The sequence below is a fragment of the Nycticebus coucang genome, chromosome 3 (genome assembly GCF_027406575.1).
Source record: "Nycticebus coucang isolate mNycCou1 chromosome 3, mNycCou1.pri, whole genome shotgun sequence".
NCBI classification, from domain to species: Eukaryota; Metazoa; Chordata; class Mammalia; order Primates; family Lorisidae; genus Nycticebus; species Nycticebus coucang.
In genome coordinates, this window is record NC_069782.1 from 25363120 (window position 1) to 25378038 (window position 14919).

Here is a 14919-nt window from a genome sequence, read left to right on the forward strand (position 1 = left end):
GCCCTTTCAAGAACTATTCAAAAATTGGAGATGCCTGAAGCCCAGGGGGCAGAAAAAAGATGGCTGACGGAAGCCAGCTTTCAGAGTTAAAGGACAGAAATTTAGGAAATAACCTGGTGGATTAGAGCTGCACCAAGAGAGAAGGTTGAAGAACGCACATCAACCCTGCTGAGGCAAGCTGGGACCCCAAGGATACAAACAAAAGGTACAAAATCCATCACCAAGTGGACAGGAGTCTCCTCCCCCATGAGAATGGCTTGGAGTACCCCATAAACAAATGAGCAGAGTTCAAAAGTCCTCCCATTATATCCCACAGCACAGATCCTCTAAAAACTAGACCTACTTCCCCTAATAGGGTGCCATGGCACTCTCCTGCCAGGCATAAAACTGTATAAAACTGTATATATTCTCTACCTGCAATTCTGAGCTCCCAGCACTCCCCTCCACTCTCACTCTGAGGTCTGGAAGCCTGTCCCCCAGGAGTCCAGATTCTTGGGTATTTTCTCAACAGGTGTGGACAGGGATGGACTGCTGCTGGTCAGTGCTGATTCTGTGGCACGGGAGTGAGGAGAGGACGGTCAGCTGAGAGGGAATCACACAGGAGTGGCGGTGCCCCGAGGCACAGAGCAGCAGCCATTTTTGGCAAAAGTAGGGCTCACCCCTGGATATTCTGGAGTCACACCCCATCTCTCTGGGCAACCAGAGGAGGCTGGGCATCTTCTCTGGTGGCAGCCACTGGCAAAACACATCTGGGACTGAAAAGCAGGCCCCATAAGTAAAGGGTTTGCCTGAAGCGGTACCGGCCTGGGTGGAGCGTGGGGAATAGAAAACACACCCAAAGCCGGCAGATTCCCAGGGTGGGGCTGATCCAGAGGACCGCTTTACTGAGCCTAAGACACACCTGGCCCTCAGGGGATCATTAGCCCAGACAAAGGAGGGGAGGCAGAGGCTGGAACTGACAGCTAACTGTGTGCCGCTGGAATACAAATGGCACTGAGACTGGGCAGTGGCACAGACAGGGCCTGAGGCTCAGGTTCTATGAACTCTAACAGCCTCTCTTCTGCAGGGGAAGATAGCCGGGGAAGAAACAAATTCTACAAAGTTGTTCTGTTCTGTCAGTAACATCAATCAGGGGCAGGGCTGGAGCTCAGTGAACAGCCCCAGCTTCCATTAAGCACCAAGGTTATCAGGCCTCACCTCCCCCGGCCAGATAGTGGCAAATAGTAGCAGTTTGGCTGAGGAAATATAGATTTCCTTGTGATTCAGGCAGGTGCAAACCCCTGGAGTATCTGCTCATTGGAGGCAACTGGGTCACAGCCCTGCAGGGTTATCAGTGACTGGGTGTGACAGAGGTGCAAGGTGGGGAAAGAGGCATCAAACTTCCCAGACTAATCTATTTGCTGGGTGGGTCCTCCTGACCTCACGGAACACTGGAGCAAGTTATATTTGAGATGTCAGCAGACCCCTGTGATCTAGTTGCCAGAGACCTTTTAAACTCTCCCACCTGAGACAGGTGCTGACTTAGACAATTGATTTGGACCTCTTGAACTGGGCCAATCGCCCGAGGACTATCCAACTGGTACCCTGGGTCTGTGGTTATGGGAAGGTTTGATTTTCCTTTTCCAATTGTTGCCTGTGGGGGGTGGGGTGACTTAATTGCTGGTATTTCTCCACAGCTCAGACTTCAACCCAGAGTAACTGTTTCACTACGGTCGAACAGAGACCAGCTGAAAACAAGACAGAGCCACTTAGCCCCACCACACCAAGCAGGTCCCCAGTTTATCAGGCTGTAGCACTGTATGGGTCCTTGGCAAAGCTCCAGGAGAAAAGGTACAGACACCAGTCCCAGCTTTTAGTCAAAGAGCTAGTTAATCACTACTCCTGGACCCACGAACCCAAATTTTCTTTATCCACTCATCTAGTCAAACGGTGTAAAATAATCAGGGGGTGGAATCAGTGGAAAAACTCTGGTAACATGAATAACCAGAGTAGATCAAACCCCACAAGGAAAGATATGGCAGACGTAACTGAAGATCCCATTCATAAACAGATGGCCAAGATGTCAGAAATCAAGTTCAGAGTTTGGATTGCAAACAAGATTAATAGAAAGGAGAAAAAGTTCGAATGAGAAATTCAAGGACCAATTCAAAACTTGTCTCAAGAACTTCAACGAATGTAAAGACAAAACCACCAAAGATTTTGACACATTGAAGCAAGAAATTGAAGCCCTCAAAGATCTGGAAAATACAGTAGATCCCTCAGTAACAGAGTGGAGTAAGCAGAAGAAAGGATTTCTGACACTGAAGACAAAGCTTTTGAATGCTCCCAAACTCTCAAAGAGGAAGAGAAATGGAGAGCAAAAATGGATCATTCTCTCAGAGAGTTTTGGGACAATTCAAAGAAGGCTAATATCCACCTCATCGGACTCCCTGAAAGCAATGAAGTGGCATCACATGGCACAGAGGCTCTTTTTCATGAAATTATGAAAGAGAATTTTCCAGACATGCCAAGAGATTCTGAAATTCAGATAGCAGTTTCAGAACCCCAGGACAACTCAACCCAAATAAGACATCCCCCAGGCACATCATAATTAACTTCACTAAAGTTAATATGAATTCTGAAAGCAGCCAGACATAAGTAAACCATAACGTATGAAGGGAAGAATGTTAGAATGACTGCAGATCTCTCTGCTGAAGCCAGAAGAGGGTGGTCATCGTCTTTTAATCTCCTAAAACAAAATAACTTTCAACCTAGCATCCTGTATCCAGCTAAACTGAGTTTCATTTATGATGGAGAAATTAAATACTTTAATGACATTCACATGTTGAAGAAATTTGCCATAACTAAACCAGCTCCTCAGGATATTCTCAGACTTATCCTCCATAATGACCAGAACAATCCTCTAAAACAAAAGTAAACTCACTCAGAAACTTTTGATCAAACTCCAACTTCCACAGTGGTAAAACAATTAAAAATGTCCAGTGGACTTTCAAAAACCTCAATACCCAAAATTTTACCAGACTTATCAATATTCTCCATTAATGTGAACGGTTTAAACTGTCCTTAAAGAGGCACAGGTTAGCTGACTGGATACAAAAACTCAGGCCAGATACTTGCTGCATACAAGAGACACATCGTACCTTAAAATATAAATATAGACTCAGGGTGAAAGGATGGTCGTCCATATTTCAGGCAAATGGTAATCAGAAAAAAGCAGGTGCTGCAATTCTATTTGCAGACACAATAGGCTTTAAACCAACAAAAGTAAGGAAGGATAAGAATGGTCACTTCATATTTGTTAAGGGTAATGTTCAATATAATGAGATTTCAATTATTAATGTTTATGCACCCAACCAGAATGCACCTCAATTTATAAGAGAAACTCTAACAGACATGAGCAACTTGATTTCCTCTAGCTCCATAACAGTCAGAGATTTAAACACTCCTTTGGCAGTGTTGGATAGATCCTCCAATAAGAACCTGAGCAAAGAACTTTTAGATTTAAAACTAACCATCCAACATTTGGATTTAGCAGATCTCTACAGAACATCTCATCCGAACAAAACTGAATATACATACTTCTCATCAGCCCATGGAACATACTCCAAAATTGATCATATCTTAGGTCACAAGTCTAACCTCAGTAAATTTAAAGGAATAGAAAATATTCCTTGCATCTTCTCGGACCACCATGGAATAAAAGTTGAACTCAGTAACAACAGGTATCTACATACTCATACAAAAAAAGGGAAGTTAAATAACCTTATGCTGAATGACAGCTGAGTCAGAGATGAGGTTAAGAAGGAAATTGCCAAATTTTTGGAACAAAACGACAATGAGGACATGAATTATCAGAACCTCTGGGATACCACAAAGGCAGTCCTAAGAGGGAAACTTATAACACTGCAAACCTTCCTCAAGAGAATGGAAAGAGAGAAGTTAACAACCTAATGGGACATCTCAAGCAACTGGAAAGTGAAGAACATTCCCACCCCAAACCCAGTAGAAGCAAAGAAATAACCAAAATTAGAGAAGAATTAAATGAAATTGAAAACAAAAAAATTATACAACAGATCAATAAATCGAAAAGTTGGTTTTTTGAAAAGCTCAATAAAATAGATAAACCTTTGGCTAACCTAACCAGGAAAAAAAGTAAAACCTCTAATTTCATCAATCAGAAATGACAAAGACAAAATAACAGACTCCTCAGAAATTCAAAAAATCCTTAATGAATATTACAAGAAACTTTATTCTCAGAAATATGAAAATCTGAAGGAAATTGACCAATATGTCAAAGCATGTCACCTTGCAAGACTTAGCCAGAATCAAGTGGAAATGTTGCAGAGGCCTATATCAAGTTCTGAAATAGCATCAACCATACAAAATCTCCCTAAAAAGAAAAGCCCGGGACCAGATGGTTTCATGTCAGAATTCTTCCAAACCTTTAGAGAGGAATTAGTACCTATATTACTCAACCTGTTCCAAAACATAGAAAAAGAAGGAACACTACCCAACACATTCTATAAAGCAAACATCACCCTGATCCCCAAACCAGGAAAAGACCCAACAAGAAAAGAAAATTATAGACCAATATCACTAATGAATATAGATGCAAAAATATTCAACAAGATCCTAACAAACAGAATCCAGCAACACATCAAACAAATTATATATCACGACCAAGTTGGTTTTATCCCAGGGTCTCAAGGCTGGTTCAATACACGTAAATCTATAAATATAATTCAGCACACAAACTAATTAAAAAACAAAGACCATATGATTCTCTCAATTGATGCAGAAAAAGCTTTTGATAATATCCAGCATCCCTTCATGATCAGAACACTTAAGAAAATTGGTATAGAACAGACATTTCTTAAACTGATACAGGCCATTCTATAGCAAACCCACAGCCAATATCGTATTGAATGGAGTTAGATAAAAATCATTTCCACTCAGATCAGGAATCAGGCAAGGTTGCCCATTGTCTCCACTGCTTTTTAACATTGTAATGGAAGTTTTAGCCATCACAATTAGGGAAGAAAAGGCAATCAAGGGTATCCATATAGGGTCAGAAGAGATCAAACTTTCACTCTTCACAGATGATATGATTGCATATCTGGAAAACACCAGGTATTCTACTACAAAACTCTTAGAAGTGATCAAGGAATACAGCAGTGTCTCAGGTTACAAAATCAACATTCATAAATTGGTAGTCTTTATATATACCAACAATAGTCAAGCTGAAAAAACAGTCAAGGACTCTATTCGGTTCACAGTAGTGCCAAAGAAGATGAAATATTTGGAAGTTTAACAAAGGACATGAAAGATCTCCATAAAGAAAACTATGAAATTCTAAGAAAAGAAATAGCTGAATATGTTAACAAATGGAAAAACATACCATGCTCATGGATGGGAAGAATCAACATTGTTAAAATGTCCATACTACCCAAAGCAATATACAATTTTAATGCAATCCCTATTAAAGCTCCATTGTCATACTTTAAAGATCTTGAAAAAATAGTACTTTGTTTTACATGGAATCAGAAAAAAACTCGAATAGCCAAGACATTACTCAGAAATAAAAACAAAGCAGGAGGAATTACGCTACCAGACCTCAGACTACACTATAAATTGACAGTAATCAAAACAGCATGGTATTGGCACAAAAACAGAAAGGTAGATATATGGAACAGAATAGAGAACCAAGAGATGAGCCCAGCTACCTACCGTTATTTGATCTTTTACAAGCTAATTAAATAAAACATTCAGTGGGGAAAATATCCCCTATTTAACAAATGGTGCTGGGTGAACTGGCTGGCAACCTGTAGAAGACTGAAACTGGACCCACACCTTTCACCATTAACTAAGATAGACTCTCAGTGGATTAGAGATTTAAATTTAAGACATGAAACTATAAAAATACTAAAAGAAGTGCAGGGAAAACTCTTGAAGAAATCCATCTGGGCGAATATTTTATGAGGAGGACCCCCCAGGCAATTGAAGCAGCTTCAAAAACACACTACTGGGACCTGATCAAACTAAAAAGCTTCTGCACAGCCCAAGAACACAGTAAGTAAAGCAAGCAGACAGCCCTCAGAATGGGAGAAGATATTTCCAGGTTATGTGTCTGACAAAGGTTAAGGTTTAATAACTAGAATCCACAGAGAACGCAAACGTATTAGCAAGAAAAGAACAAGAGATCCCATCGCAGGCTGGGCAAGGGACTTGTAGAGAAACTTCTCTGAAGAAGACAGGCACACGTCCTACAGACATATGAAAAAATGCTCATCATCCCTAATCATCAGAGAAATGCAAATCAAAACTACTTTAAGATATCATCTAACTCCAGTAAGTTTAGCCTATATCACAAAATCCCAAGACCAGAGATGTTGGCATGGATGTGGAGAAAAGGGAACGCTTCTACACTGCTGGTGGGAATGCAAATTGATACATTTCTTTTGGAAAGATGTTTGGAGAACACTTAGAGATCTAAAAATAGACTTGCCATTCAATCCTATAATTCCTCTACTAGGTATATACCCAGAAGACCAAAAATCACATTATAAAAAAGGTATTTGTACCAGAATGTTTATTGCAGCCCAATTCATAATTGCTAAGTCATGGAAAAAGCCCAAGTGCCCATTGATCAACTAATAGATTAATAAATTGTGGTATATGTACACCATGGAATATTATGCAGCCTTAAAGAAAGATGGAGACTTTACCTCTTCCATGTTTACATGGATGGAGCTAGAACATATTCTTCTTAGTAAAGTATCTCAAGAATGGAAGAAAAAGTATCCAATGTACTCAGCCCTACTATGAAACTATTTATGGCTTTCATATGAAAGCTATAACCCAGTTATAACCTAAGACTATGGGAAAGGAGGAGAGGGAGGGGAGGGGAGGGGGGAGGATGGATGGAGGGACTGTGATTGGTGGGATCACACCTACAGTGCATCTTACAAGGGTACATGTGAAACTTACTAAATGCAGAATATAAATGTCTTAACATAGTAACTAAGAAAATGCCAGGAAGGCTATGTTAACCAGTGTGATGAAAATACATCAAATGGTATATAAAACCAGTGTATGGTGCCCCATGGTTGCATTAATGTACACAGCTATGATTTAATAATAATTTTTTTTTAAAGATGATAAAAACTTCTCTTAGTAAAGATGTCTGGTCTTCATATTAGCTTAAGGCCCATTAAAATTCCTGATAAATTTAATACAGCACTGCATAGAAATGGGTACATTTTCCACTATACTCTCTCTTTGGTATAGGAAAGCTATTGATTTTGCATCTAACAATCCTATTGAATTCTATTATTAGTTCTAATGTCTTTGGTTAATTATCTTTAGATTGTTACATTAAAAAAATTATTTGAGAATATCGATCCCTTTACCTCCATTTTCAGAGTACTTAATCGTGAAATCCATTTAAACATTTTTGTGACTTTGACATTTACAGACTTCCTGCTATATTTGCCTTGAGAATAAAATCTACATTATCTCTACTGAACTTACATGCTACCATTTTATTTTGGATTTTTGCTTCTATATATTACTAAATAAAATTGATCCATAATTTTCAATTTTTTGTTCTCTTTTTACAAGCCTTTATTATCAGAACCCACTGTCCTAAATTTACCAGGAAACTTTATACTCATGTTCTGAAATAGCTTTATATAAAACAAAAAATTATTTGTTTCTTTAAAATATGAATGAACTACACTAAAAAAAAAAAAAACTTGAGCTACCCAAGTATTATTACTGCACTAATCAATTCTTAGAATTTAACCTAACCCAGATTTCAACTATATTTAACTTATTAATACTACATTATACACACTATTGTCTAATGTTTGTTTAATCACTTCCAAATCTGGGATTGTTTTCTGTTTGTATTACTTGTATTTCTCATTTTCTTACCACACTGTTCAGAAATTTTCTAATTTATTCGCATTTTCAAAGAACCAGCTCAAGCAGTTACCAATTGGACTATTTTAAAACCAACATATAATTAATTAATTTCAATTATTTTTCTTCTTCCTGCATTCTTAGATTTATTTTGTTATTTCCAATTTCTTTTGATAAAAGCTCATTTTATTGTATTTTTCATGTAAGCTTGTTTAATTTTATTTTTCATGTTTAGTATTAGAAGCTCCTAAAGTTAAGAATTTGCCACTAACTGCTGCTTTAAATGCATTTGATGTGTAGGGTTTCTTACCATTACTTTCAAAATGTACATGTGAGTAATTTATTTGTTATGAATTATAGTTTTATTGCATTGTAGAGGAGCAGTCTTCACAAATTTCAGTCTTGGTAATCTATTGAGCTTTTTTTTTTAATATTTATTTTATTTATTTATTTTTTTTATTACATCATAGCTGTGTACATCAATATGAGCATGGGGCACCATACACTTGTTTCATAGAATATTTTACACATTTTCATCTCATTAGTTGACATAGCCCTCCTGGCATTTTCTTAGTTACTCTTTCATGTTTACATGGATGGAGCTGGAACATATTCTTCTCAGTAAAGTATCTCAAGAATGGAAGAAAAAATATCCAATGTAGTCACCCCTACTATGAAACTAACTTAGGACCTTCACATGAAAGCTATAACCAAGTTACAACCTAAGAACAGGGCGAAGGGGGAAAGCGTGGGGAGGGAGGTGGGAGGTGGGTAGAGGCAGGGGGATTGAAAGGATCACACAGGTGGTGCATCTTACAAGGGTACATGTGAGCCTTGGCAAATGTGGAATCTACTGAGCTTTATTTTGCAATTTAACATACTTTTTTTATTTCTTAAGTACTTGAAAGACTATTTAGACTCTACTGAATATACATGTTAAAATAATCTTATTAATTATATTTTGTACATCCATGTCCTTTTTATTTGGTCTTTTTTGAAGTGGCATATTAAACTTTGTCAATATTATGTTTCTGTTAAATTACCGTTCTTTTCAGTAGCCATTTCCATATAATTTCATTTTTTGTTAAGTAGAATATGAAAGTTCATGCAATATCCTCATTTTGATTATAAGTATTGTTGGTAGACTTATCTACTGTGAATATAAAGAGGTGGCATTAAGAATAAGTGATGAAGGAGATTATTCTTTAAATATACCAGGACAACTGATAAACTGGGGAAAAAAAAACCTTAAAGATTAATTTGACTGCCCCATAGGAGAATAAAAATTCTATATGGATATAAACATTAAATGTAAATTATGAAAATGGAAGAAAATACAGATGCATATTTGTCTGCTGCAATATTAGAAAAAAATTGTAAAAACATGCGAGGCATATAAACACAAAAAGAAAATAGATATGACGATCAAAGTAGAAATCAAGATAGTGTATCTGCACCTTTTCCTCTATTTTCTGACTTGGTGAAGAGCACCCAAAGCATCTTCTCAGTCTTGAAAAGTTTAAATTATTAACTTTGTTTTGAACTGAGTTATACAGCTCAGTCCTCAACTTGAAGTCTTTCATCATACAGTTGTTCAATGCTTCTAAGCCGCTTTGTCTTCCTCTTCCAAAATATCTGTTCTTAGAGTGGACTTCCACAGTCAGCCCTTCAAGTTCCCCTGCACACTGAAAGTGTCTTCTGATTTTCTTTAGTGCTAAGAATGTTATTCAAGCTTCTAAACATTCCATTTTGGTTGTAGCTTGTTGTTTGTTTCATGTAACACACATCTCTAATTCTGACCAATTCTCTTATTACCGTGGCCTGCTTCATTTAATGGAAAGAATTTCCCCTGTTAGCTTTTGAAAAAATGAAGCAATTATATTCTGAGTTTTGGTTGTAATAAATGCCCATTTTTGGAAGAATAAATACATCCTATATACATTTAAGGGAAAGCTGCTCTTTTGCTGCCATTTTAAAAATAGATCTTAGGTTAGTGATGTTTACTTTTATTAAAACAAGATAAACAGATCTATGCCCAGTAATGACCACTTGTCAGTCGTCAAGAGAAAAATTGGATTCATTTGGCATCTCTCTTAAGTGGCATGAGACACTATCATTTTCTTCTGGAGCAAAGAGAATGATTCAGGCTTAGAGAATGAAGGCGCAGGTCTAAGTTTTACTACATCTATTTGAAAAATTCCCTCTTCACATAGACAAATAGAAAACCCCCCAAAATGGCTCTGTTCCTTATTTTAAAAGAATTAGAAACACATAACAAATGACCAAGACTGGACCCAAAACTCTGTGTGAGAGGCAGGTGATGGCTTAGAAATACTATTATGTATCCTGACTCAATACCAAAAGACCTCCTGATCTATTTCCTGATGGATATCTAAACATGCTCTATTCTCATTTCTTAGTTCAACTGTATAAACTTTTTCATTTGGTTATTTATTTGCACACATGGACATAAATCTTCACTATTTCCCTAAGCGTTTGTTTTAACTGCGTATACCCCACTCTCTTTTTTACCTACCTTATATTTCTTTTTTTTTTTTTTTTGTGGTTTTTGGCCCGGGCAGGGTTTGAACCCGCCACCTCCGGCATATGGGACCAGCGCCCTACCCCTTTGAGCCACAGGCGCTGCCCCCTACCTTATATTTCTTAAAGTGACAATGTCACTCATTTTTTAAAGTTGTTAACACATATCAAAGCTATATTACAAGTACCTTCTCAGGAATTCATGGACAGGAACTGTTATCTCCACCGTAAGGTGAAACTTTTCATCATTCAAGCATTTTAGCATAATTTGTGTAAAGAATTCCAGGAATCTAGGTCTATGCTTAAATTTCATAACTGTAAAAACAAGGAAGATAGTGTATAGTTATCAATACACTCAGCTACTGACATTGAAAGATTACTAGTACTAACAGTCATTTTGTCCCAATAGGGCAGTTTATTAATCTTCCTTTTAGATCTCTCGCTTTTCAAAAATATATAGTAGTAAATGTAGTATAAACTATTGGTTTTCTAAGATTAATTATTCTTTTTTTTTATTAAATCATAACTGTATACATTGATATGATCATGGGGTATCATACACTCGCTTCATAAACCATTTGACACATTTTTATCACAGTGGTTAACATAGCCTTTCCGGCGTTATCTCAGTTACTGTGCCAAAACATTTACATTCTACATTTACCAAGTTTCGCAAATACCCCTATAATATGCACCACAGGTGTGATCCCACGGATCCCCCTCCCTCTACCCACCCCCCCCCCTTTTCCACTTCCCCCTATTGTTAAGTTGTAGCTGGGTTATAGCTTTCATGTGAGAGTCCCAAATTAGTTTCATAGTAGGGCTGTGTACATTGGGTACTTTTTCTTCCATTCTTGAGATACTTTACTAAGAAGAATATGTCTTGTGTCATCTGTATATCTTTTACCTTCTAAGTATCTCAGTGTTATAAAAGATTTCATTAAAGTTGTTTCTAATATGTGACTAATTTGGGGGGAAGTGCTGATAATTATCATAACAAGCAATCCTAATTTTTATTATATTTCACTCTACATTAAGTGATAATGTTACTATTTCTTCACAGCTAAACTTAAAAGTCACTAATGCTTCTTTCAATCACTTGGTTTTTGTAAGCTTCATAAAAACACCACTCACTACTAAAATAAGCCACCAATGTTCTGTCTTTCCAGACTTTAAATCAGGTACCTGCTTAGTTCTCTTTCATTAATTGGCAGTTGAGATTTTGCATTATTCTGAATAAATAAGAACCTGCTTAGGGCAGGTAAAATCTTTAAGTAGACAACAGAAAGAAAATCTACAGAATAAACTATCTTCAGCGGTAAGTCGACGTTCAGGTCCCCTACCTTCTTTCACGGCATTTTTGATTGACCAGTTTACAACTATAGGGTGCAGAAATATAGGGTCTTCTGTTCCTGAGAGTTCAGAGTTATCTAAAGTTAAAAAAAAATTAATTAAGTTGTAGGTTCTCTTTAGCATGAATAACAATAAAAATTCTTGGACAGGATAAAAAATAGGAAAATACTGAAGTACTCATTCTAAATTGCCTACCTGAAAATATCAATTATATAATTTCACTTAAGAGATAAAAACAATCAATCATTTCAATTACTTCTTTTTATATTTTCCACTAAAAGCTAAGAGGCCCACCACCAAATAGATGAAGAGTTTCTAAGGCATGAGTCTCTCTTATTCAGAACCTGTCATACATCAGGAAACCCAAGACATAGAAACCTACCAATTATATTAATTCTATTTGAACAAAATTATCTTTAAAAGGCAGTAAAGAATGGCACAGTCAGCAGAGCCAGACTTGCTAGATTCAAATTCTAACCTTGACATGTTCTAGTTGTGAGACCTTTCAAGTTACTCATCTTCTCTGTGCCTCGATTTCCTTATCTTTAAAATGGAGATGATGCCAGCACCTTTCTCTTATGCTGTTATGTATGTCATATGAGTTTTAATGTGTATAAAATATTTTAAATAGTGATTTGCATACAGAAAACACTATACAAAACTCGTTTTTATTGTTATTTAATTTACTGTTTAGCTAATAATATTGCATTGTGTTTTTTAATAAAATGTTTTTATTGATATTATAAAAGTAACTCGAGCTGGGTGCCCGTAGTTCAGTGGTTACAGCACTGGCCCCCTACACCAGGGCTGGTAGGTTCAAACCCAGCCAGGCCTGCTGAACAAAGTAATAATAATAATTCGCATTTCTAGAACACTTTACATTTTATGGAATTATAATTTTTATAAGTAAAAAGACAATCACAGCTTTCCTAAAATAAGGTTTACTGACCATGGGAATAACAGAACATTGGGTTTGATTCGGAAATTCAGCTTGAAACAGACATGGAACATGTCTCATTGAAAAAGAGACAGATGCAAGTCAGGAAATCCTGCTACAGTTTGACCACCAAGATATAACTGAGGCATACAGTAAAAGAGATGACGTGGGGACAGGATTCTACAAGTGTGGTCAGGTACCAAAAGACTAAAGGGCCAAAAGCAGAGCCTCATACATAGTATGAGGCTCAAATTTAGGTGCTCTCTTAACCTTGTAGAAGATTTGAAGAATCTGCTTTTTAAAAAATGTGACAATACTAATCATCATCAGAAACTAAATCAATTTCCCAAGGAGTTTGCCAAGCTACAAACTGCAAAATACCAATCATTGCATAACACATTGGTCCATTATGAAACTACTAAAGTTTAGTTTACTTGACTTTCTACTCTAGAAGGCCTTGGTTCAAACCACTTACACATTTACACCCCTTACACTATTCCTTTATTTCTCAGTTACATTTTTGCCTTTAGAACAGTCACTCTCACTTTTGTGCTACCTCTAAACCCCACCAAAGATCCATTTGGCATCATTTTCCCCCATCCACCCACCCAGTTGATGGCCACAACTGGGAGGGTGGCTCGTTATGCTTCTGTGGATAGAGGCCAGGGATGCTGCTCCAAGCCCTACAGTGCCAACAGCAGTCCCCAAAGACCTGTCTGGCCAAAAATGACAGTAGTGTTGAAATTGAGAAAACCTGCATCAGAGTCAAAAGATGGAGGCTCAAGTCCAAGGCAACTATGTAATCCTAAACAAGTCCCTTAATCTTTCTGAGCCATATCCTTAAAGAGCAGTTAGCAATCCCTTATTAACAGTGTTGTTAAGATTGGAGAAGCATGAATCCTATGTACTCAATTTTGATATGAGGACAATTAATGACAATTATGGTTATGGGGGGGAAACAGAAAGAGGGAAGGAGGGAGGTGGGTGGGGCCTTGGTGTGTGTCACACTTTATGGGGGCAAGACATGATTGCAAGAGGGACTTTACCTAACAATTGCAATCAGTGTAACCTGGCTTATTGTACCCTCAATGAATCCCCAACAATAAAAAAAAAAAAAAAAAAAAGATTAATGACCTAACGTCAAAGCACTGTGCAAACCATAAAGGGTTTACCAAATGCTAATCTCATCTTAATCCTTTGAAAAAAAATTTTCTCTTTTTTAAAAGCATAATGTTAAACAGAAGTATACAGGGGGTAAAAAAAAAAAGCGATTACATTGCTTTGTCAGTTTGAGTAGGTGTGATTCCAACAAGCCCAGCTGTTCATTTATTCTTTCAGGCAACGGAATCTGCTGCAGCTTCTTAGTCTTTGAAAACCTCTTAGAAGAACCCTAAAAACATTGGTTAAATAGCAGAATGTACTTTAATATATTGCAACAACTGTTATTTTCAAACAGCACTCTTAAATTATATTTTCATACTTTCAAACTTGGTAGATAAAACTATGGTTTACATAGCTACCATGCTAATTAATAATAACAGCTATTGTGTTCTAACTAAATGCCAGACATAGTACTAAGAGTTTCATGGAGATTAACCAAAATACTGCTTCTTTTCCCTCTCCTTCTCTCCCAGTATCTTCCACCCCTCTAACCAGCCCCCTCTGACACCTGCACTCTTAAAGCAGCTGAGGATATGGTGCTAAAAATCTTCAAAAGAAAATTCCTAGCCTGCCCACAGAAATGCATCCCTTTATTCTTTTTACTCCTTCCTTTTTCCCAGAAAGAGCTTCTGTACAACTGAGCTAATTGCCTTTGCTACTTTGCCTTTTATTGAAATATAACAGGATCAGTAATTAGTGGATTAAGGACTGGCCTATCTCCACTCAGGCTCCCACTATGTTTCCTCTGTCTGAGCCTGAGAAGTTCCCATCAATGTTTCTTGTACTCCAAAAAAAATAAAAAAATAAAGAAAGAAACCTTCCATAGCCCTGTAGGCTTTATGGGACCTTGAGTGGCTCTAATGACTTCTAACTCCTATAAATTAACAGTCCCTACAATATTAGACAGAAGGAAGTATCACAACCTTCTGCTGAACGAGCAGCTTCAAGGAAAGAGGCATGAGGCTCTACCCTACCATGATGTGGAGAGACAGGGGCCTGAGGTA

At 37.3% G+C, this 14919-nt stretch overlaps 1 protein-coding gene across 1 annotated transcript in view; it reads right to left on the reverse strand.

The window, feature by feature from the left end:
• The window catches only part of CFAP54 (cilia and flagella associated protein 54), a 339644-nt gene that overhangs the window by 197972 nt on the left and 126753 nt on the right, over positions 1–14919 (reverse strand). Inside the window, exons 28-30 of the mRNA XM_053586325.1 lie at positions 14030–14144; positions 11808–11894; positions 10653–10779 (exon numbers count right to left, since the gene is read on the reverse strand). Coding sequence (XP_053442300.1) covers positions 10653–10779; positions 11808–11894; positions 14030–14144 — 329 coding nt within the window. The remainder of the gene's footprint in view (positions 1–10652; positions 10780–11807; positions 11895–14029; positions 14145–14919) is intronic.